This window comes from Hyperoodon ampullatus (genome assembly GCF_949752795.1).
Source record: "Hyperoodon ampullatus genome assembly, chromosome: 5".
Taxonomy (NCBI): Eukaryota; Metazoa; Chordata; class Mammalia; order Artiodactyla; family Ziphiidae; genus Hyperoodon; species Hyperoodon ampullatus.
The window spans coordinates 35,618,577-35,641,204 of record NC_136918.1 but is presented as its reverse complement, the minus strand read 5'-3'; the positions used below and the strand labels follow the sequence as shown (position 1 = coordinate 35,641,204).

The 22,628-nt window shown below is 34.8% G+C and overlaps 1 protein-coding gene across 23 annotated transcripts in view; it reads left to right on the top strand.

Annotated features, from left to right (window-relative positions):
- DLG1 (discs large MAGUK scaffold protein 1) overlaps positions 1–22,628 on the top strand; it is a gene marked incomplete at both ends in the record, with an annotated part of 293,223 nt that overhangs the window by 259,522 nt on the left and 11,073 nt on the right. For 14 of the 23 annotated variants that reach the window (XM_079704322.1, XM_079704314.1, XM_079704332.1 and 11 more), the window contains 4 exons: positions 1,958–2,008; positions 2,880–2,981; positions 3,235–3,407; positions 21,657–21,766. In XM_079704322.1, coding sequence (XP_079560448.1) covers positions 1,958–2,008; positions 2,880–2,981; positions 3,235–3,407; positions 21,657–21,766 — 436 coding nt within the window. Of the gene's footprint in view, positions 1–462; positions 499–1,957; positions 2,009–2,866; positions 2,982–3,234; positions 3,408–21,656; positions 21,767–22,628 lie in introns of all 23 variants that reach the window. The other 9 variants (XM_079704323.1, XM_079704315.1, XM_079704312.1 and 6 more) reach the window with 3 other exon arrangements.

The window sequence follows — 22,628 nt, the reverse complement described above, 5'->3', positions numbered from 1 at the left end:
GTATGTGTATGTGTGTTTGTATCTTTTATAAGAAGTAAATATCTAGTTAAATGAGTAGTAAACTTGTATTTTGCCATTTTATTTAGTAATTCTGTTTCTAACTAATCATTAAAATATTTTTCAGTAATGCTAAATTATAATTAGCTTTATTTCCTTTTTTATTCTGTGTCACCAATACTGGTGTGGGTCAAGATACTATTTATTGCCAGCTTTTGGTGAACATAGGAAATGACGAAGGGAAAATTTTCAACAGTTGCTCAAACAGTAATACTGATCTCTTTTTTGGTTCTTATGGTACTGTCTTGGTATTATATTATTAAGGGACCTATATAAGCATGTGAACTTTTTAAACATATTTGGGCATGGGAGGAGGGGAGAGTACATGAATATTATCAGTTGTAGCACTTTAAAAATTAAAATTGCTTTTCTAACTTTTTTTTTTACTGCTGTCTAATATGAAAGCAATCTTGATTACAGATGAGTATGGCTGCTCAAAAGGTCCATCCTGTTAATATCAGTCTCTAATATTTTTCATGTTGACAGTATATACTTTTAACCCTCATTCATTTGATTGGTTGTTATTTTTGCTGCGTAATAGTTATTTAGCGATTTTCTTTTTTGATATGGGAATGTGATTTCTCGTATTTTAGCATTTTATTAACTTACAGTCAGAACTCACCAGAGAGTAGCTGAGTAGCTTTCTAGACGAAAAAGAGGTAATGAAAGTATATACTGTCTGTCTCACCATTTGCATGAATTATTAGGTGTGGAATATTCAAATTGCATGTTTCTGATAACATGTAAAACATGTTTAACATACAGTACTTTAAAAAGCAGCTTGTAAATATATATTTTTTATGTATTATAGATTTTAAAACAACAAAATATACTTTAAAGCAGGAAAGAATATTTATGTCGGTATGTGAATTTAAAAGATTTACAGCTGCATACATGTAATATAAACCAATGACAAATTTAGTGAAAAGATTGTTATAGAATCATAATAATCAAGAAGAAAATCTTCAAATACATTCTGCTGTATTGATTTCATTGAACCACTTGAATTTAACAGCTCTTCCTTGTTTGTTTTCTACACGTGTGCGTGTGTATGTGTATGTGTGTGCTAAGAACTCCTGAAATTTTTAACTCTTTTTTTCATTGAGTCGAGATATAATTCGTAGACTTTTCTATTTAGGATATTCATAAGCTCTAATCTTTTAATTTAATCCTAGAGAATATAACTTCTGAAGTGCTTTTAAGATCAAAGCAAAATATATTTTTTCTCCTTTACTATCTATGTGATTCATTTTGTTGAAAGGGAAGGATTTAATTTTATCTAAAACTTTTTCTAACTCAAAATGTTATTTTTTAAAAATTAAATAAATGAATTATTATAATAATCAATGAATTTTTTTCATCAATGAAATAGTGACACTAGTTTTACCTTTGCATTAAAATCTTTTGGTTAGAAAATAGTTGTAATTATAAAAATGTATGTGCTATGTTAAGTGTTATACCTGGTAGGACCAAAAAAAAGCAGCATATTAATAACAGAAAATTACCTAATATGCATATATGTAGAACTGCTCATTAAAGTATTAATTTTTTAAAAACTATTTAATAGCTCTTAGATTCTAAATAAAAAATTAATAGCTTATACTTGACATCCCAAGTGAAGATTTTAATTCGGTCTATTAATAATCTGTAAAACCCAGAATAACAGAAAGGTAGTTATCAACTAGCACATTTTATATTTTCTTTTTACACATACCAAACTTTATAATTTATCACTTTTTTTCCTAAATTTTGCCATAATTAATTTATAAAGTACCCTTTTTTCTTACATCTTTGCTACTTTTCTCGGGAAAGTTCTAGTAATTTATATGTTATATTAAAGAATTAAATTAGTATAGTTTTCTTTATAGATTTTCTCATCTGTATTTTAACTTTCTAATAGGTGGTCAAGAAGAATATGTCTTATCTTATGAGCCAGTGAATCAACAAGAAGGTTTGTGAAGCCTGTTGATGTTTTACAATCTTATGGAAAAAAGTAATTTGAAAAATAGGTCTAACTCAACTCATAGCTTAAAAAAAGTTATTAGAATTTTAGTCTTTTTTCTTACTCTACATGTATATATAGAGAGAGCAATTTACTATATGTATCTTATGAAACATGGTTTAGCCCATAGATTATTAAAATCTAATCATTTTATATTGGTGTATTATTTCCTAAGCAACTTCTTTCCAGTGTTCATAATAGTATCACTATCCTTGTTCAAAATCTTCAAATCATCTTTGATCTTTCTGTTCCTCATCTCCCTTGTCTAGTCAGTTTCTAGGCCCTATTTATTCTTATCATATCTTTCTTATTTATAACCTTTCATCCCTCCTACCACAATGTTAAGTCTCATTTTCACTACCAGTCTCCCTGCTTCCAACATGGTCCCTTACAGTCCAGCATATACATTTATATTAGATCATCTTTCTTGATGACTACTCTGATTATACCCAGTTTCTTTTTTGCCCTTCTTTGATCTGCTTCCCTACAGTTTCTACTTGAAAAGGGATCAGTAAAACACTGTGCTGTGTTTTCTCATTTGTAATGAGATGATGTTAGCAGTGTACAGAAACATTATCTGCTAAAATGCTGAATTTAACTTGGTTGAATTATCTAAGTGTATGACTTCCAACAGGAGATTGACTGAAGTGTAAGATTTTAATAAAAGCTTGTAAACTATCAAGTTAGGTATCATTGGTGGAGAAAGGATAAAAAAGAAATTCTTCATAACAGTTAAGGATACTTTTGTTTTCTAGTGAAGTAAAATACACAGATGTTTGTTGAGTGTTTATTTCTTTTAACATGCAGTATATTTTTATAGTTAATTATACTCGACCAGTGATCATATTGGGACCTATGAAAGACAGGATAAATGATGACTTGATCTCAGAATTTCCTGACAAATTTGGATCATGTGTTCCTCGTGAGTAACCCACATAAAAATTCTTAATTATTGTTCTTAACATTTTGTCACTGTGTGTGGTCAAAGTAAACAGTATCAATTTTTAATGGTTTATACTTATTTTATCAGTTATTCATCCTCCATATTATTGTCACTTTTCAAATTTAAATCAATCTCTGTTGTAGTGAACTTTACAAAATGATTCTTTAAGTAGAAAATGGCTTTGTTGTGCCTTTTAATATTAAACACTTCCTCAAGTTCTTTTCTATTAAAGATACAACTAGACCAAAACGAGATTATGAGGTAGATGGAAGAGATTATCATTTTGTGACTTCAAGAGAGCAAATGGAAAAAGATATCCAGGAGCATAAATTCATTGAAGCTGGGCAGTATAACAACCATCTGTATGGAACAAGTGTTCAGTCTGTGCGAGAAGTAGCAGAAAAGGTAAGCATCAAAGTGATCCCAGACTAAAGTTTCTAATCAGATAAGCTTTTTTTTTTTCACATATGCCTTTGACAGTATGAAAGAATTATGGATAGAAACTTTTAATTCGTGTTTTTGAAAAAATATAGATACATGTTGCAGCATTGATTACTTTAAGCAATGTTATGAATTTATTCAACTAAAGATTTACTTTTAGGTGACTTAGAAAATATATATATAAGATAAAGTAGAATAAGAAGATCAACAAAGAAAATAAGAATAGAAATGATAACATGAATCTCTGCAGGAGGGGAGATTATTATTTTGGGGTCCTGTACATTTGCTAGAGATAGACCTTCTGTTTAGCCCTAGCTTTCCAACAAGTAGCATAATTAAGAAGCTAAGATCATCAATAAAAATGAGCCAGATGTTCAAGATAAGTGTAAATGATTCGTGGTACTGAGACTAGGCAAAAAATTTCTCCTGAATGGTCATTTAATAAAAGACAGTGTGGAAAAATACTCAGTAACATTGTAACAGCAACAGATTTTTTGAAAGCAGTCTGATGATATATTGACATTGGGTTAAGGCAGTTTTATGGTAAAGCCAAAACAGTGTACTCCAGATGTGCTGCTATACTTAAATCAGTCTTTGGGCCTAGAAAATAAACATCAACAAATTATTTTATACTTTCAAAACTATAGTAGTTAAAGACTTAGTCATGAAATACCTACAAAATATAAAGCAGTAATTTAACATCTCAGTTTTCCATCTGTAAGTGCTCCTTTTTTTAATAAGAGGTTTGGTTAATTGTGATTAGTTTTCAAAATCGAAGAAATGGACATGTTCAGTGATGGCAAGAATTTGGTAAAATAGAAAATCTTATTAGATACTGTTAATGGGGGTAAAATTAATAGAACTTCATTTGAGAACGATTTGGCAATACCAAATAAATGTACATAACCTGTGACTCAGAAATTCTATTTCTTGGTATCTAAGTAGAGATTCACACATAAGGATTATGTGTAATAATGTGCATAGTAGCACTTTATAGTAGTGAAGAATTGGACTCAACAAAGGGGAATGGATAATTAACTGTTATTTATTCATGCAGTAGGATACAGAAACTAGAGCGAATAAACTAAAATACCCACTAGTTAGGTGTATCCACATTAATAAATCTCAAAATTATAATGGTGAATGAAGTTGCAAGGGATATATACAGGATGACACTATTCGTATAAACTTTAATTAACATAATGTAGTTCATTAATAAATATTTCATGTTTTCATAAACATAAAAACACGAATGGGTATCAAATAAGCTACGAGGATATATAGTACAGCCCAGGGAATAATTATAAATAGAATATAACCTTCAAAAAGTGTGATCACTATGTTGTATACCAGAAACTTATATAATATTGTACATCAACTATACCTCAATTTAAAAAAAAATATTTACCAGGAAAAAAAAATGCATGGGAATGATACACATCTACTTCAGGTGTATATGTAGCTGCTATTCAGTGGTTTTCCTTTGGGAGAAAAGGAAGGAAATTGTAGCTTTAGCTTTACTTGTAATATTGTATTTCTTTTAAATTTTTTAAAAATTTAAAAAACACACCTCAGCCTGACAAACAATATCCAAACTTCAGATTATTGATAAATAGAAAAATAACACCATATCGTAGCAAACTATTTCTTCTGCAAACCTTGTGGAGAAGAAAATATCAGGAGGTCCCACAAAGTAGAAATATTACAAATAACACTGTGATCACAATGCAGTAAAGCTATAAATTATTAGAAAATCAAAAACTGAAAGCCTGGCCAACTGGAAAATTTTTATTATTTATTCGTATTAAAGTATAGTTGATGTACAATATTGTATATGTTAGAGGTGTCCATTATAGTGATTCACAGTTTTTAAAGGTTGTACTCCATTTATAGTTATTATAAAATATTGGCTGTATTCCCCATTTTGTACAGAATATCCTTATACCTTATTTTATACATAATAGTTTGTACCTCTAAGTCCCCTACCCCTGTATTGCCACTCCCTCTTTCCTCTCCCCACTGGTAACCACTAGTTTGTTCTCTGTATTTGTGAGTCTGCTTCTTTTTTCTTATATTCACTAGTTTGTTGTGTTTTTAGATTCCACATATAAGTGATGTCATACAGTATTTATCTTTCTCTGTCTGACTTATTTCACTTAGCATAATACCCTCCAAATCCATCCATGTTGCTGCACGTGGCAAAATTTCATTCTTCTTATGTCTGAGTAGTATTCCATTATGTATATATACCACATCTTCTTTATCCATTCATCTGTTGATGGACACTTAGGTTGCTTCCATATCTTGGCAATTGTAAATGATGCTGGTATGAACATTGGGGTGCGTGTGTCTTTTTGAATTAGTGTTTTTGTTTTTTTGGGTATATCCCAGGAGTGAAATTGTTGGGTCATATGGTAGTTCTAGTAGTTAGTTAGTAGTAGTTAGTTTTTTGAGAAACCTCCATACTGTTTTCCACAGTGACTGCATCAATTTACATTCCCACCAGCAGTGTACAAGGGTTCCTTTTTCTCCACATCCTTGCCAACATTTGTTATTTGTGCTCTGTTTGATGATAGCTATTCTGACAGGTGTGAGATGGTATCTCACTGTGGTTTGATTTTCATTTCCCTGATGATTAATGATGTTGAGCACCTTTTCATGTGCCTGCTGGCCACCTGCATTTCCTCTTTGGAAAAATGTCTATTCAGTTCTGCCCATTTTTTAAACAGGTTATTTGTTTATTTGATGCTGAGTTGTATGTGCTGTATATATGTTGTATATTAATCCCTTATCAGTTCTACTATTTGCAAATATCTGCTCCCATTCAGTAGGTTGTCTTTTCATTTTGTCAATGATTTTCTTTGCTGTGCAAAAGCTTTTATGTTTAATTAGGTCCTATTTGTTTATTTTTGCTTTTATTTCATTTGTGTTAGGAGACAGAGCCAAAAAAGTATTGCCGTGATTTATTTCAAAAAGCGTTCTGGGCTTCCCTGGTGGCGCAGTGGTTGAGAGTCCGCCTGCCGATGCAGGGGAGACGGGTTCGTGCCCCGATCTGGGAGGATCCCACATGCCGTGGAGCGGCTGGGCCCGTGAGCCATGGCCGCTGAGCCTGCGCGTCCGGAGCCTGTGCTCCGCAACGGGAGAGGCCACAGCAGTGAGAGGCCCGCGTACCACCAAAAAAAAAAAAAAAAAAAAAGTGTTCTGCCTATGTTTTACTCTAGGAGTTATACTATCCGGTCTTACATTTGGGTCTTTAACCCATTTTGAGTTTACTTTTGTATATAGTGTTAGAGAATGTTCTAATTTAATTGTTTTACATGTAGCTGTCCAGTGTTCCCAGCAGCACTTACTGAAGAGAGAAGTCTTTTCTCCATTGTTTATTCTTGCCTCCTTGTCATAGATTAATTGACCATTAGTGCATGGGTTTATTTCTGGGCTTTCTATCCTGTTCCAGTGATATCAGTTTTTGTGCCAGTACCATACTGTTTTGATTACTATAGCTTTGTAGTATAGTCTGAAGTCAGGGAGCATGATTCCTACACATACATTGTTCTTTCTCAAGATTGTTGTGGCTATTTGGGGTCTTTCATGTTTCCATAAAACTTTTAAATTTATTTGTTCTAGTTCTGTGGAAAATGCCATTGGTATTTTGATAGGGATTGCATTGAATCTGTAGATTACCTTGGGTAGTATGCTCATTTTAGCAATATGAATTCTTCCAATCCAAGAACATGATATATCTTTCCATGTATTTGTGTCATCTTCAGTTTATTTCATCAGTGTCTTGTAGTTTTCTGAGTACAGGTCTTTTACCTCCTCAGGTAGGTTTATTCCTACATATTTTATTCTTTTTGATGCAGTGGTAAATGGGATTGTTTCATTAATTTCTCTTTCTGATAGTTTGTTGTTAGTGTATAGAAATGCAACACACTTCCATATGTTAATTTTGTATCCTGCAACTTTATACCAAATTTATTGGTGAGCCCTAGTAGTTTTCTGGTGATGTGTTTAGGAGTCTGTGTATACAGTATCATGTCATCTGCAGACAGTGACAGTTTTACTTCTTCAGTTCCAATTTGGATTCATTTTATTTCTTTTTCTTGTCTGGTTGCTGTAGCTAGGACTTCTACTACTAAATAAAAGTGGCAATAGTGGATATCCTTGTCTTGTTCCTGATCTTAGAGGAAATGCTTCAGCTTTTCACCTTTGAGTATCATGTTAGCTGTGGGTTTGTTGTAAATGAACTTTATTATCTTGAGGTATGTTCCACTTTATTATCTTGAGGTATGTTCCTTCTGTGCCCAAGTTCTGGAGAGTTTTATCATAATGGGTGCTGAATTTTGTCAAAAGCTGTTTCTGCATCTATTGAGATGATAGTATGGTTTTTATTCTTCAGTTTGTTAATGTGGTGTATCATACTGAGTGATTTGTGTATACTGAAAAATCCCTGCATCTGGGATAAATCCCACTTGATCGTGGTGTATGATCCTTTTAATGTACTGTTGGATATGGTTTGCTAAATTTCTGTTTAGGATTTTTGCATGTATGTTCATCCTTGATAATTCGCCTCTAGTTTTCTTTTCTTGTGATATCTTTGTCTGGTTTTGGTATCAGGGTAATGCCAGCCTCATAGAATGAGTTCAGAAGCATTCCTTCCTCTGCAATCTTTTGGAATAGTTTGAGAAGGGTAGGTGTTAACTCTTCTCTAAATGTTTGATAGAATTCACCTGTGAAACCATGTGTTCCTGGGCTTTTGTTTGTTGGGCTGTTTTTCATTACTGATACAGTTTCATTACTGGTAATGGGTCTGCTCATATTTTCAATTTCTTGCTGTTTCACTCTTGGGAGAGTGTACCTTTCTAAGAATCTGTTTATTTCTTCTAGGTTGTCCATTTTATTGGCATATAGTTGTTTGTAGTAGCCTCTTAGGATCCTTTGTATTTCTGTGGTGTCAGTTGTAACTTCTTTTTCATTTCTGATTTTACTGATTTGGACCCCCTCTCTTTTTTTTTTTGATAAGTCTGGCTGTAGGTTTATCAATTTTATTTATCTTTGCAAAGAACCAGCTTTTAGTTTCATCGATCTTTTCTATTGCTTTCTTCATCTCTATTTCATTTATTTCTGCTCTGATCTTTATGATTTCTTTCCTTCAACTAACTTGGAGGGTTTTTTTTTCTTTCTCTAGTTCCTTTAGATGTAAGGTTAGGTTGTTTATTTGAGATTTTTCTTTTTTCCTGAGGTAAGCTTATATCTCTATAAAGGTCCCTCTTAGAACTGCTTTTTGCTGTGTGCCATAGTTTTTGGATCATCATGTTTTTGTTTTCATTTGTCTCTAGGTCTTTTTTATTTGCTTGTTGATTGCTTCAGTGATCCATTGGTGGTTTAGTAGCTTATTATTTAGCCTTCACATATTTGTGTTTTTTGCAGTCTTTTTTCTTGTAGTTGATTTCTAGTCTCATAGCGTTGTGGTCAGAAAAGATGGTTAATATGATTTCAGTTTTCATAAAGTTACCAAGGCTTGTTTTGTGGCCTAGCATGTGATCTGTCCTGGAGAATGTTCCATGTGCACTTGAACAGAATATGTATTCTGCTGCTTTCAGATGTAATGCTCTTTATCAATTAAGTCCATCTGGTCTATTGTGTCATTTAAGGCTAGTGTTTCCTTATTGATTTTCCATCTGAATGATCTGCCCATTGGTGTAAGTGGGATGTTAAAGTCCCCTACTACAACTGTGTTCTATCGATTTCTCCTTTTATGTTCTTAATATTTGCCTTATATATTTAGGTGTTCCTATGTTTGGTGCATATATATTTACAGTTGTTATGTCTTCTTGGATTTATCCCTTGATCATTATGTAGTGTCCTTTTTTGTCTCTTGTCACAGTCTTTATTTTAAAGTCTATTTTATCTGATATAAGTATTGCTACCCTGGCTTTTTTTTTATTTCCATTTGCATGGAATACCTTTTTCCATCCCCTCACTTTCAGTCTGTGTGTGTCTTTAGATCTGAAGTGAGTTTCTTGTAGGCAGCATATACACCAGTCTTATATTTGTATCCTTGATTCCAGCATTTAGTCCATTTACATTTAAGATAATTATCAGTATGTATGTTCTTCCTTCCATTTTGTTAATTGCTTTGCAGTTGTTTTTGCATGTCTTTTTTTCCCTTCTTTTGTTCTCTTGTGATTTAATGACTGTCTTTAGTGTTATGTTTGGATTCTTTTTTCTTTTTTGTGTGTATATCTATTATAGATTGTTGGTTTGTGATTAACATGAGGCTTTTATATAGCAGTCTGTATGTATACGTGATTGTTTTAAGTTGCTTATCTCTTCATTTCAAATGCATTTTAAAGACCTGCCATTTGTACTCTCTTCCCCTCACGATTACTGTTTATCTGTTTGTTTTATATAACCCTTAACTGCTTATTGTGGATGTAGATGATTTTACTACTTTTCTCTTTTAACCTTCCTACTGCCTTTACTGTATATTTGCCTTTACCATTGAGTATTTTCATTTTGTAATTTTCTTGTTTCTTGTTGTGGCCTTTTCTTTTCCACCTAGAGAAGTACCTTTAACATTAGCTGTAGAACTGATTTGGTGATGCTGAACTCTTAGCTTTTGCTTGTCTGTAAAGCTTTTGATCTCCATCAAATCTAAATTAGAGCCTTGCTGGGTAGAGTATTCTTGGTTATAGGTTTTTCCCTTTCATCACTTTAAATATATCATGCCACTTCATTCTGGGCTGCAGAATTTCTGATGAAAAATCAGAAATTTACGGGCATTCCCTTGCATGTTATTTGTTGCTTTTCCCTTGCTGCTTTTAACATTTTCTATTTATCCTTAATTTTTGTCACTTTAATTACAATGTGTCTTGGTATGTTCCTCTTTGGATTAATTCTTTTTGGAACTCTGCACTACCTGGACTTGGGTGACTGTTCCCTTTCCCAGGTTAGGGAAGTTTTCAGCTGTTATGTCTTCATTTATGTTCTCAGCCCCTTTCTCTCTCTCTTCTTCTGGGACCCATGTAATGCAAATATTGATGTGCTTGATGTTGTCCCAGAGGTCTGTTTAACTGTCCTCATTGCTTTTCATTCTTTTTTCTTTTTTCTCTTCAGTGGCAGTAATTTCCACTACTCTGTCTTCCAGCTCACTAATCCATTCTTCTGTATCACTTAGTCTACTATTGATTCCTTCTAGTGTACTTTTCATTTTAGTTATTGTATTCTTCATCTCTGTTTGGTTGTTCTTTATATTTTCTAACTCTTTGTTAAAAACTTCTAATTTGGAAATTCCCAGATGGTCCAGCAGTTAGCACTCCACACCACTGCAGAGGGCACAGGTTCAATCCCTGCTCGGAGAACTAAGATCCCACAAGCCGCACAGAGCAGCCAAAAAAACACTTCTACCTGCTCACTCTGTGCATCCATTCTTCTCCCAAGTTCTTTAATCATCTTTACAATCATTACCTTGAATTCTTTCTTGGGTTGATTGCCTATCTCCACTTCACTTAGTTCTCCTTCTGGGGTTTTATCTTGTTCCTTTGTCTGGAACATGTTTCTCTGCCACCTCATTTTATCTAAGTTGCTATTTGTATTTTTATGTATCTGGTAGGTTAGTTACATTTCCCAACCTTGGACAAGTGGTCTTCTGTAAGAGATGCCCTATGTGTCCCAGCAGCACACTCCTGTCTCGTCATCCAAGATACATGCTTTAGGTGATCCCCCTATGAAGGGGGGTCATTCTATTGTGAGAGGCTGACTATGTGGGCAGTGTGGTAGGCTTGCTTGGCCCCTAGCCCTGTTGGTTGCCAGACCCTGCCTTGTACAGAGTCTGCTGGCTATTGTTTAGCATGGCCTGGTCACACAGTGGGTGACTGCAGAACCCCTGGATGCCTCAGGGTTTATGCGAGCTCACTGATGGGCAGAGTTAGGGCCCAAAAGACTCTGGGGCTGTTGTCCACCCACTGTTGGGTGAAACCAGGTCCTGGCGTTAGTGCTGGACTACTAGCAGGCAAAGCCAGGTCCTGGAGTCTGGCTGCAGGGCCGTGGGATCCCAGAGCTGGTGTCAGATCACTGGTGGTGGAGCGGTTCCTCATACAGTTGGTTAGTGTCCGGGGAGTCCCAAAGCTTCTGTTGGCCTGCTGTGGGCAGGCTGGGTCCACAGGCTGCAGGATTGTGGTTTTCTTGCACCTGGTGTCTGCCCCCTGGTGGATGAAGCTGGTCTAGAGACTAGTTCAGGCTTCCTGGAAGGCAGAGCTGGTGCCTGCCCACTGGTAGATGTAGCTGGGTCATGGCCCTCTCTTGGGCAGGGGCATGTCTAGAGGTGACTGTGGGTTCAGGAAGTCTTTAGGCAGCCTATCTGCTGATAGGTAGAGATGTATTCCCACCTAGTTAGTTGTTTGGCCTGAGGCATCACTGGCACCTGGCGCTGGCAGTGGCACCTACAGGCTGTTAGGTGGGGCCAGGTCTTGGCACTAATGAGCCATAAGGAGGATCCCACTATGACGACCACCCACACTAGTATCCACATGGTAGAAAACTCCCACATGTGGCTGCCACCAGTGTCTGTGTCCCCAGGGTGAGTGGCAGCCACCCCACCTCTCCAGGAGATTCTCCAAGACCAGCAGGTAGGTCAGCCCAGGCTCCCATCAAATTACTGCTTTTGCTCTGGGTGCTGGTGCCTGTGAGATTTTGTGTGCACCCTTTAATAGTGAAGTCTCTATTTCCCCCAGTCCTTTGGGACTCACATATTGATCTCCACTGGCCTTCAGAACCAAATGCTGTGGAGACTTGTCTTCCTTATGCAGGGCCCCCAGGCTGGGGAGCCCAACATGGGGCTCAGAACTCTCATTCCTATGGAAGAACCTCTGTAATATAATTATTCTCCAGTTTATGGGTCACCCATCCAGGGGTATCCAACTTGATTATATCACAAGTACACCCCTCCTACCTGTCTTGTTGTCATTCCTTCTCTATGTGTTTAGTTGTAGATCTTTTCTGGTAGGTTCTGATCTTTTTCATACCTGGTAGTTGTGATTTTGGTGTGCTCATGAGAGGAGGTGAGCTCAGGGTCTTTCTACTCTGCCATCTTGGCCAGTCTCTCTCCCAGTTAGAAAATTTAAAGCCACCTCTTAACTCTTAAGTGAAGGAGAAAATACAAAATGAAATTACAGAATTTCTTAAAAATGAAAGTAGTACATATCAGAATCCATGGGATACATTTAAAACAGTGATCAAAGGAAAATTCATAGCCTTAAGAACTTTTCCAAAGAAAAATGAATGCCAATAGGGATTTCCCTGGTGGCGCAGTGTTAAGAATCTGCCTGCCGATGCGGGGGATACAGGTCTGAGCTCTAGTCGGGGAAGATCCCACATGCTGCAGAACAGCTAAGCCCGTGCACCACAACTGCCAAGCCTGCGCGCTGCAACCACTGAAGCCCACATGCCTAGAGCCCATGCTCTGCAACAAGAGAGGCCACCACAATGAGAAGCCCGCGTGCTGCAACGAAGAGTAGCCCCCACTCACCACAACTAGAGAAAGCCCGCACGCAACAACGAAGACCCAACGCAGCCAAAAATAAAATTAAATAAATAAATTTTTTTTAATGAATGAGAATAAATAAACCAAATCCCTAGTGTAAAGTACTAGAAAAAGATAAAGGAAGAACATAATATAAATAAAAGCAGAAATTATGTGGTAAGCAGAAGGAAGAAAATGAAGATCAGAGAGGAAACTAATAAAACAAAAGCAATAGATAAAATCGATGAAACCAAAACTTGTCCTTTGAGAAGATCAAAGTTATTGATAAACCTTTAACCAGACTGATCAGAAAAAAGGAGAGAAGACACAAATTACCAAAATCAGGAATGAGAGAAATAACAAAATCTACAAATATTTAAAGAAAAGTCAGAAATTAGTAACAACTTTATACCACTGAGTTCAACAATTTAGATGAAAAGGATAAATTCCTTGAAAGGAATAAACTACTTAAGCTCAAGAAGAAATAGATAATTTGAATAGCCCTACATCTGTTAAAGAAATTGATTTGTATTTAAAAACCTTTCCACAAAGAAAACTCCAGGCCCAGATGGCTTCACTAATAAATTTTACCAAACACTTAAGGAAGAAATAAGAAACAATACCCATTTTCTACCATAAAATTTAAAAAGAGGGAGTGCTTCCCAATTTATTCTGAGTCCAGCATTACCTAGATTTCAAAACCTGACTACACATTACCAAAAAAACTACAGACCAATTTCTGTGAACATAGATGCAGAATTTCTAAACAAAATTTTTACAAATTTGATCTAACAATATAAAAAAGATAATATAACCACCAAGTTAGGGTTTATCCAGTGAATTCCAGGTAAATTTTAACATGTGAAAAGCAGTTTACCTCACCATATTAAACTAAAGAAGGAAAACCATATGATTATCCCCATAGTTTAGGAGAAGCTTTGACAGAATCCAACATCCTTTTTTTTTTTTTTTGGCTGCATTAGGTGTTCGTTGCTGTGTGCGGTCTTTCTCTAGTGCGGCAAGCGGGAGCTACTCTTCGTTGTGGTGCACAGGCTTCTCACTGCGGTTGCTTCTCTTGTTGCAGAGAGCAGGCTCTAGGCGCGTGGGCTTCAGTAGTTGCAGCACGCAGGCTCAGTAGTTGCAGCACATGAGCCCTAGATCACGCAGGCTTTAGTAATTGTGGCACATGGGCTTCAGTAGTTGTGGCTCACGGGCTCTAGAGCACAGGCTCAGTAGTTGTGATGCACAGGCTTAGTTGCTTCACAGCATATGGTATCTTCCGGACCAGGGATCAAACCTGTGTCCCCTGCATTGGCAGGCAGATTCTTAACCACTGCACCACCAGAGAAGTCCCCCAACATCCATTCTTGATTAAACTCTCCACAAACTGGGGATAGAAAAGAACTTTCTCAAACTGATAAATAATATTCTAAAAATCCTACACCTATCATCATACTTAATGATAAAAGAAGCTCAGTGTTTTCCCCCTAAAATCAGAAACATGTCAAGGATACCCACTCTCACCACTTGTTTTCAGCATTGTACTAGAGGTTCTAGCCAGTGCAGTAAGACAAGAGAGAGAAATAAAAGTCATCCAAATTGGAAAGGAAGAAGTAGAATTGTCCTTATTTGCAGACAACATGATTGTCTATGTAAAACATCTGATAGAATCTACCAAAAAAAAAAAATGCTACTAGAACTAGTAAATAAGTTTAGCAAGATCAAAGGATACAGTATTGATCAATATACAAAAATCAATTGTATTTCTATATACTAGACCAAATTGAAATTTTAAAAAACATTATTTGTAGCAGCATTAAAAAATATTAAATAGAGATAAATCTTACCAAAAATTTGCAGATCAGTACACTAAAAACTACAAAGCATTGCTGAGAGAATTAAAGAAGACCTAAATAAATGGAGAGATGCACCATGCTCATGGATTGAAAGGCTCAGTGTTGTTTAGGTATCAGTTTTGTTCACTTGCACTTTAGGCTCAGTACAACCCCAATCAAAAATCCCAGGAGTTCTTTTTGTAGAAATTGACATGATAATAATACTAAAGTTCATATGGAAATGCAAAAGATCTAAAATAGCCAAAACAACTTTGAAAAAGAACGAAGCTGAAGGACTCACCCTACTTCATTTTGAAATTTATAAAAATACACTTAATCAAGATGGTGTGCATAAAGATATTGGCATGAAGATAGGTAGGTCAGGGCTTCCCTGGTGGCGCAGTGGTTGAGAGTCCACCTGCCGATGCAGGGGACACGGGTTCGTGCCCTGGTCCGGGAGGATCCCACGTGCCGCGGAGCGACTGGGCCCATGAGCCATGGCCGCTGAGCCTGCACGTCCAGAGCCTCTGCTCCACAGCGCGAGAGGCCACAACGGTGAGAGGCCTGCATACCACAAAAAAAAAAAAAAAAAGATAGGTAGATCAGTGTAACATACTAGAGAATCCGTAAATGGACCCACGTATATATGGACAGCTGTGGTCAAAGGTGCAAAGGCAATTCAGTGGAGAAAGGGATATTCTTTCAACAAATGGTGATGGAACAATTGACTAACCACACCTCATACCATACACAGAAATTAACTCAAAATACATTCTAAATCTGAATCCTAGAACTATAAACATAGGAAAAATCTTCATGACTTTGGGTTTGGCAATGATTCCTAAGATAATATACCAAAAGCACGATCCATAAAAGAAAAAAAATGATAAATTGGACTTCATCAAGGTTAAAACTTCTGCTCTTGGGGGAAAAAGAAAAAAACACTGTTAAGTGAATAAAAAGACAGGCCATATACTAGGAGAAAATATTTTCACATCATATATTTCATAAAAGATTTGTATCTAGAACATGTAAAGAACTCTTTCATTACAATAATAAAGACAACCCTATTTTTAAATGAACAAAGGATTTGAAAAGACGTTTCTCGAAGGAAGATATAAAAATGGCCAATAAACACGTGAAAAGATACTCAACACAGTCAGTCATTAGGTAAATGCAGATTGAAACCTTAATGAGGAGCCACTACATACCCATTGGAATGGCTAAGTTTTTTTAAACTGACCATTACCAAGTTTTGACAGAGATAGGAGGAAAGAAATCATATGTCCATACAGAGACTTAACATGAATATTTGTAACAGCTTTATTTATAATGGACAAAAACTGGAAATAACCCAGATGTCCCTCATCTGGTGAATGGATAAACAAAGTGTGGTATATTCATGTAATGGACTACTACTCAGCAATAAAAAGTAATAAATTGTTGATGTTACACAACAACATGGATGAATCCCAAAGTAGTTATGCTGAGTGAAAGGAGCCAGACAGTAAACTACATACTGAATAATTGTACTTATGTAAAGTTTTAGAAATTTCATACTAATCTATATTAACAAAAAGCACACTAGTGGTTGCTTGGAGAAGGACAGGAAGGAGAGGTTACAAAGAGGCATGAAACTGGGGAGTGACTGATATTATTTTGATTATGGTGATGATTTCAAGGTGTATACACGTGTCAAAACTTACCAAATTGTATACTTTTACTATCTGCAGTTTATTGTATGTCAGTTATGCCTTAACTGAGCCTTTTTTTCTTTTAACTGACATTCCTCCTAGTGCTTTGGGGGAAAACAGAACTTGTATCTTTAACATTATATGCTTTCTGAACTACTTAAGATTTTTGTCACTTGCATACATATTCTTTATAATAAAAATAATTAATAAAATAGATTTTTGTAAGAAATTAAGGTGGAGAAGAGAAAAGCAGAAGATCTAGAAAGAAATAACACAATAGACAAACTACTAGCTAACCTGATTTTATTTTAAGGGGAAAATCACAAACACTAGACACAGGAAATGACAAGGGGACATAACCATTGAAATATTATGAAATCATAAAAGACTATATTGCATATCTTTATATAAATAAAATTTTAAACTTGGTTGAGATGGATAATTTCCTAGAAAAATACAGTTTACCAAAGTTGACCTATTAGAGATGGAAAGATTTCTATAGAAGAAGAAATTTTTAGAAGAAATAGAGCAAGTTATCAGGAAACTATGCCACAAAAAATATGAGGCCCAGATGACTTCATGGGGGAATTCTAATAAATCTTGAAAGGTTAGATCATCCTAAAGCTCCATAAATACTGTTCAAGAGCATTCTTTTTATGAAGCAAGTCTAATATTGATATCTAAACCTGATGAAGACAGTGAAAATTATAGATCAGTATCACTGATAAATATTAATATAAAAGTGTTAAATATTTTAATAAACAGAATCCAATACCACATTGAAAAATAATATACCATGACCAAATGGGATTAAAGGTATTTAAAGTCAGCTCAATATTAGGAAATCCATTAATGTAATCTCCCACATTAACAGATCTAAAGAGAAAAATCATATATTCACAGATGCCTGAAAAGCATTTGGTAAAATCCAGTACCTCTACTGGGAGGGGGAAATCTCAAAAATACAGAGATTGTTGTTATTTTTTTAAAGAGAAAAAAGAAAAAGATTGAGATGGACAGATCGAAATCCTTAATGGGAGAAACATTGAGGCAGTGCCATTATGATGGGAGCAAGGCAAGGATGTCCATTATCTCTACTACTACTCAAAGTATTAGTCAATGCTATTACACAATACAAATCAATCAGAGGCATAAGAATTGGAAAAGAAATAAAACTATCTCTGTTTTCAAATAATATAGTAACCTAGAAACCATACAAAATTTATTATAAAATTTATTTTGTAAAATATAAATTTATTATAAAATTAAAAACTTATAAAATCAAAGACAAAATAAAAAGCTAGAGTAAGGTAGCATATAAAATTAATATACAGAAATTAATAGCTTTCTTTTACATGAACAGTAATCAGAAGATGATTATAGAGAAAACCCCGTTTATAATGTAAGAAATAGCATGTAAAATACTTAGTAGACTTAATGAAAAATATGCAGACTTACATGAAGAAATCTGTAAAACACTCCTGAAAGACAGAATATTAGACTTGATCAAATGTAAAGACATCCCTTGTTCTTAGCTATGACAATTCAATGTTGTAAAGCTGCCAGTTCTGTCTAAGCTAATTTATATATGAGCACAATCCTGGTAAAAATAACTACCAGCTTTTTTATGGGGTTAGACAAATTGAATTGAAGTTCATAAGAGAAGCCAAGGCAACACAAAAAGAAAAGCTACAAGAGATTCTAGCCCTACCAGATATTAAAGAATACTATTAAGACTTCTTAATTAAAACAGTGTGTTAATGACCCATGAATAGGGCAAAAAGACGAGTAGAATAGAAAAGAGAATCCAGAAAAGACCCAAGTACATATGAAAATATAGTATATAACAAAGGTGCAATCTCATATCACTGGGGCTTTTAATAATGGGCTTTTAAGTAAATAGTGATGGAACAACTGGAGAAAAGGTAAATTAGAACCATACTTCAGGGGGACTTCACTGATGGCGCAGTGGATAAGACTCTGTGCTCCCAATGCAGGGTGTCTGGGTTCAGTCCCTGGTCAGGGAACTAGGTCCCACATGCATGCCGCAACTAATAGTTCACATGCCACAACTAAGGAGCCCGCAAGCTGCAACCAAGGAGCCCAGGTGCTGCAACTAAGACCCAGTGCAACCAACCAACCAACCAACCAAATAAATAAATAAATAAATAAATAAATAAAAGAACCATACTTCACACCATACACAAAAATTGGCTCTAATACAATTGACAGAAGAAAATATAACCTGGGCATAGGGAAGGTTTTTTAACCATGAATCAAAATTCAGATGCAGTAAAAGACTGATAACTTCTGAACACATGAAAACAAAAAGACTTTTGCTTGACCAAAAAACTTTTCCTAAAACTAATAGAAAACACCATTACCAATGTCAAAAAACAACTGACAGAAAAAATCTTCAAGAAAAGGGTTGATATTCCCGAATATTAAAAACTCTTAAAAATTGAGTGAATAGAGACCAAAATCTATTAGAAAATGGATGAAAAATATAAATACACAATTCACACAAAAATAAGATATAAAAATGATAAATCAAACCTAAGATCGGTTACCTACGAGGGAGGAGTGGAAAGGATGGGAGATTGGGATTGAGGTAGAAGGGATGGAGGTGTAGCATTTCTCCAAGTATACCTTTTTGTATAATTTTGACTTTAGAACTGTGTTAACATTTTCTATATTAAAACAAAAAGAGAAGATGAGGGGAAAGCCAAATGATATATAAGCAAACTAAACCTAGTCTGTTTCAAATAGTTATTTTTAAATTAATTTTCAAATAACTTCATTGAAGAGAGGAAGGGAGAGGAGAAGTCTTAATCCCAATAATCCTTGAAGACAGGCTAAAGACAGAAAGCCTATGAACAAATATTGAACTCTAATCGGAGTGGTATGGGTTAATAGGTCTGAAACTACTTTAAGGAATATTTTAGAGTTGAGCAAATAAATTAATGTATTGACAATTGATGGGAGCTAGATTTCTCACTGTCAAAGAAGGGATTTTAGAAATATGGAAAGGGGAGAGAGTAGAATAAACTCTATGGTAATTGGATTGGAATTAGAGATATGAATATAAGCCCATGCATCCTAATACAGATATAGAAATATAAATGTGTATATATGTTTTCTTGCTCTGTCCACAAAGAAGGGCTAAAAATGATGACTCCTCAATAAACAGTGAGAATATCTAGTGTCTAGATCTTGGCTTCTAAATACTGCCCTCCATTAAAAAGGTCCAGAACTCATTAGAATAATGGCTGATTCCACTGGGAAAGTACAAGATGAGCCTAGAACATTTTGCTCTGTCAGAAAACTAAGGAAGTGCTTAAAGAATGATACAAATATGTCAAAAAGACACTGAAACCAACCTGTAAGGCCCCCCAGTGGCCAAGTCTGGCATAATTGGAATATTAAAACAAATGATAATAACTGATTATAACATAGAGAACAAGAATCCAAGAGTCCATAATGGTATAAATAAATATATGAATAAATAAATAAGTAGATAGAAGGGAAAGCTTTACCTTACATTATTAGAATGTCTACTAATAAGGTTAGAAGGAATGATGGAATTAGGAGACCTCTCTTGACAACCACCATGATAATAATTGTTTCAGGCAAGAATCATCAGTGTATGCTAAAATTAATGAGTGAATCAGTACCTGATGAGAAACAGGATATTTACATAGTTTCAACATATCCTTCACCCAAATACTTATCAGCTACAAAAGGAAAATAGTAATCTAACCCTGGCAGACAAAAACCTTTAAAAAGTGATCAAAATTAACATCACTAGTAGACATCTTATGCTTCCTGATATGATGGACTGAGAAGGATGCAACATCACTTCTGTGGTATTCCTACCAAAAATGCGTATCCTGCCTTCTGATGGGAAACATCAGGCAAACCCAGGTTGAGGCATATTCTATGAAAAAAAATGTTCTGTACTCTTGAAAAATATCAAGATCATGAAAGACAAAGACTAAAGAACTGTGCCAGATTGACAGAGACTAAAGAGACAGTACAACTAAATGCAATGTGTGGTCCTGGATTGGACCCTAGAGCAAGAATACTTTTTTTCCTTTTGCCGTAAAGGATACTAGATGACCAACTGAAATTATACTGTGGTTATTTAAGAGATGTCATTGTGTTTAGGAAATAAGGGGTAAAGAACTTTTATGTTTGCAATTTACTGTTAAACTATTGTGTACATACCTATAGAGGGAGGTAAAATAAAGCAAACAAGATAGAATGTTAATGTTTCAATGTAAAGTTTTTTTTAATTTCTAAGCAATCAGGTAAAATAGTAATATCTAATAAAAGGAGGTGGTGGGTACATGTATATCTGTTATTTACCTCTATATGTTTGAAGTATTCATAAAATATTAATTTTTTTATTTTAAATAGTCCTACTGAGTTGACATTATCATTCATTCAGGTGGATTCAAGCCCTTAGATTACAAGACGCGTTATGGGGTAGTACCTGACTTTAAATGTTATAATAAAATCTGTTTGATAAATTAGAAGTACTACCCTATTTAACATGGAAATGCTCATCTTTACTAAAATCCTTAATGGCCTTTGGCAGTGAATTTAAGCATGTCAGGAAAGCGTCTTAAATTCAGAATTGGGGTTTCCAAATGCTTCAGTTTGTGATAAAGTTGTTACTGGTCACCAGTAAGATGAAAAATAGAACAGAGAGTGGTAGTGAGGTTTTATAAATTTAAATTTATTCAGTTTTAAAGATTCGCCTTTATCCTACACTTTTACATTCTTGTTTGATCATATATTCTTTTATGAAATGATGGTTGTGGTAAGATGATAGCTTAGGGTATTTTTTAGTGCCCTTTCTCAGCAAAGTAAAAGATAGGAACCCCATATCGGTTGCCATTTTGAGAGATTACTGATCTGTGAAAGCTAGGAGTAAGGGAACTGTATTTTCATTCCTTTTTAAATGTAATATTTGAGAATGGAAAACCAGTTATACATAGTCATTATTCATTGTCTTCATAACAGAAATGACAAGTTTGCTTAAAGTGAACAGGATCCAAACATATCATAATTCAGATTTTGTACTTGTAGGAAATGTACCTTTGATATAGTTGAAAATACTTGGTTCACTTGTTTTTCTTCCCTATTCCCTCTGTTTTAGGGCAAACACTGTATCCTTGATGTGTCTGGAAATGCCATAAAGAGATTACAGATTGCACAACTTTACCCAATCTCCATTTTTATTAAACCCAAATCCATGGAAAATATCATGTAAGTGTAAATGCCTAAGGCACAGCCTCTAAGTACAAATCCAGTCTCTGTTACTTATTAGATTGGGTAATTTACTTACCCTTCTTGCATCTCAATTCCTTTATCTGTAAAATGCAGGTAATAATAGTATACCCACCTCAGAGGGTTGTTGTGAGGATTAAATAAGCACTCTTGATATTAACTATCATAATCATCAACATTAATATACTAAAGTATAAAGTAACATATGTTAGAACTTTTAAGTTTAAATAGTCACATGTGTCCAGTACCTCCTTAATTGGGCAGTGCAGCTCTGGTTAACCATTAAGAGAATAAAATAATGTATAAATATTTACCTAATAGAGGACAAAAAATAGAATTTAAATAAATATTAAAAGAAGAGAGGAATGAGGAAATAGAAACATAGTATAGGTGGGGCAAAAGGATACAGATAGTAAGATAGTATAAATTAACCCAAATGTTTCATTAATTAAATTCTAGACTAAATGGTCCAATTAAAATACAAAAATTGTCAGAATAGAGGAATGAAAAATAAATAACTATATGTTGCTTTTGTAGAAAAGGAAAAGAATCTTTACCTTCTATTCCTCCAGGTTCTCAGCTGGGCCTCTGTAGCAAAAGACAGATGAACAAGAAAAAAGCATGCAAATTTATTTAAGTTTTACATGACATAGAACCCTTCATAAGAAAATGAAAACCCGAAGAAATGGTTAAACCTGAACATTTTTATACTAGGTTAGATGAGTGGAGAGTGATGGGAAAATGTGATAGGACCAGACGATATGACTTAAGAGTAGTAAACTAGTGGAAACTTAGTAAGGCTTGTTCGTTCAAATTCCTCTCAGCTTCCCTCCATCGTCAG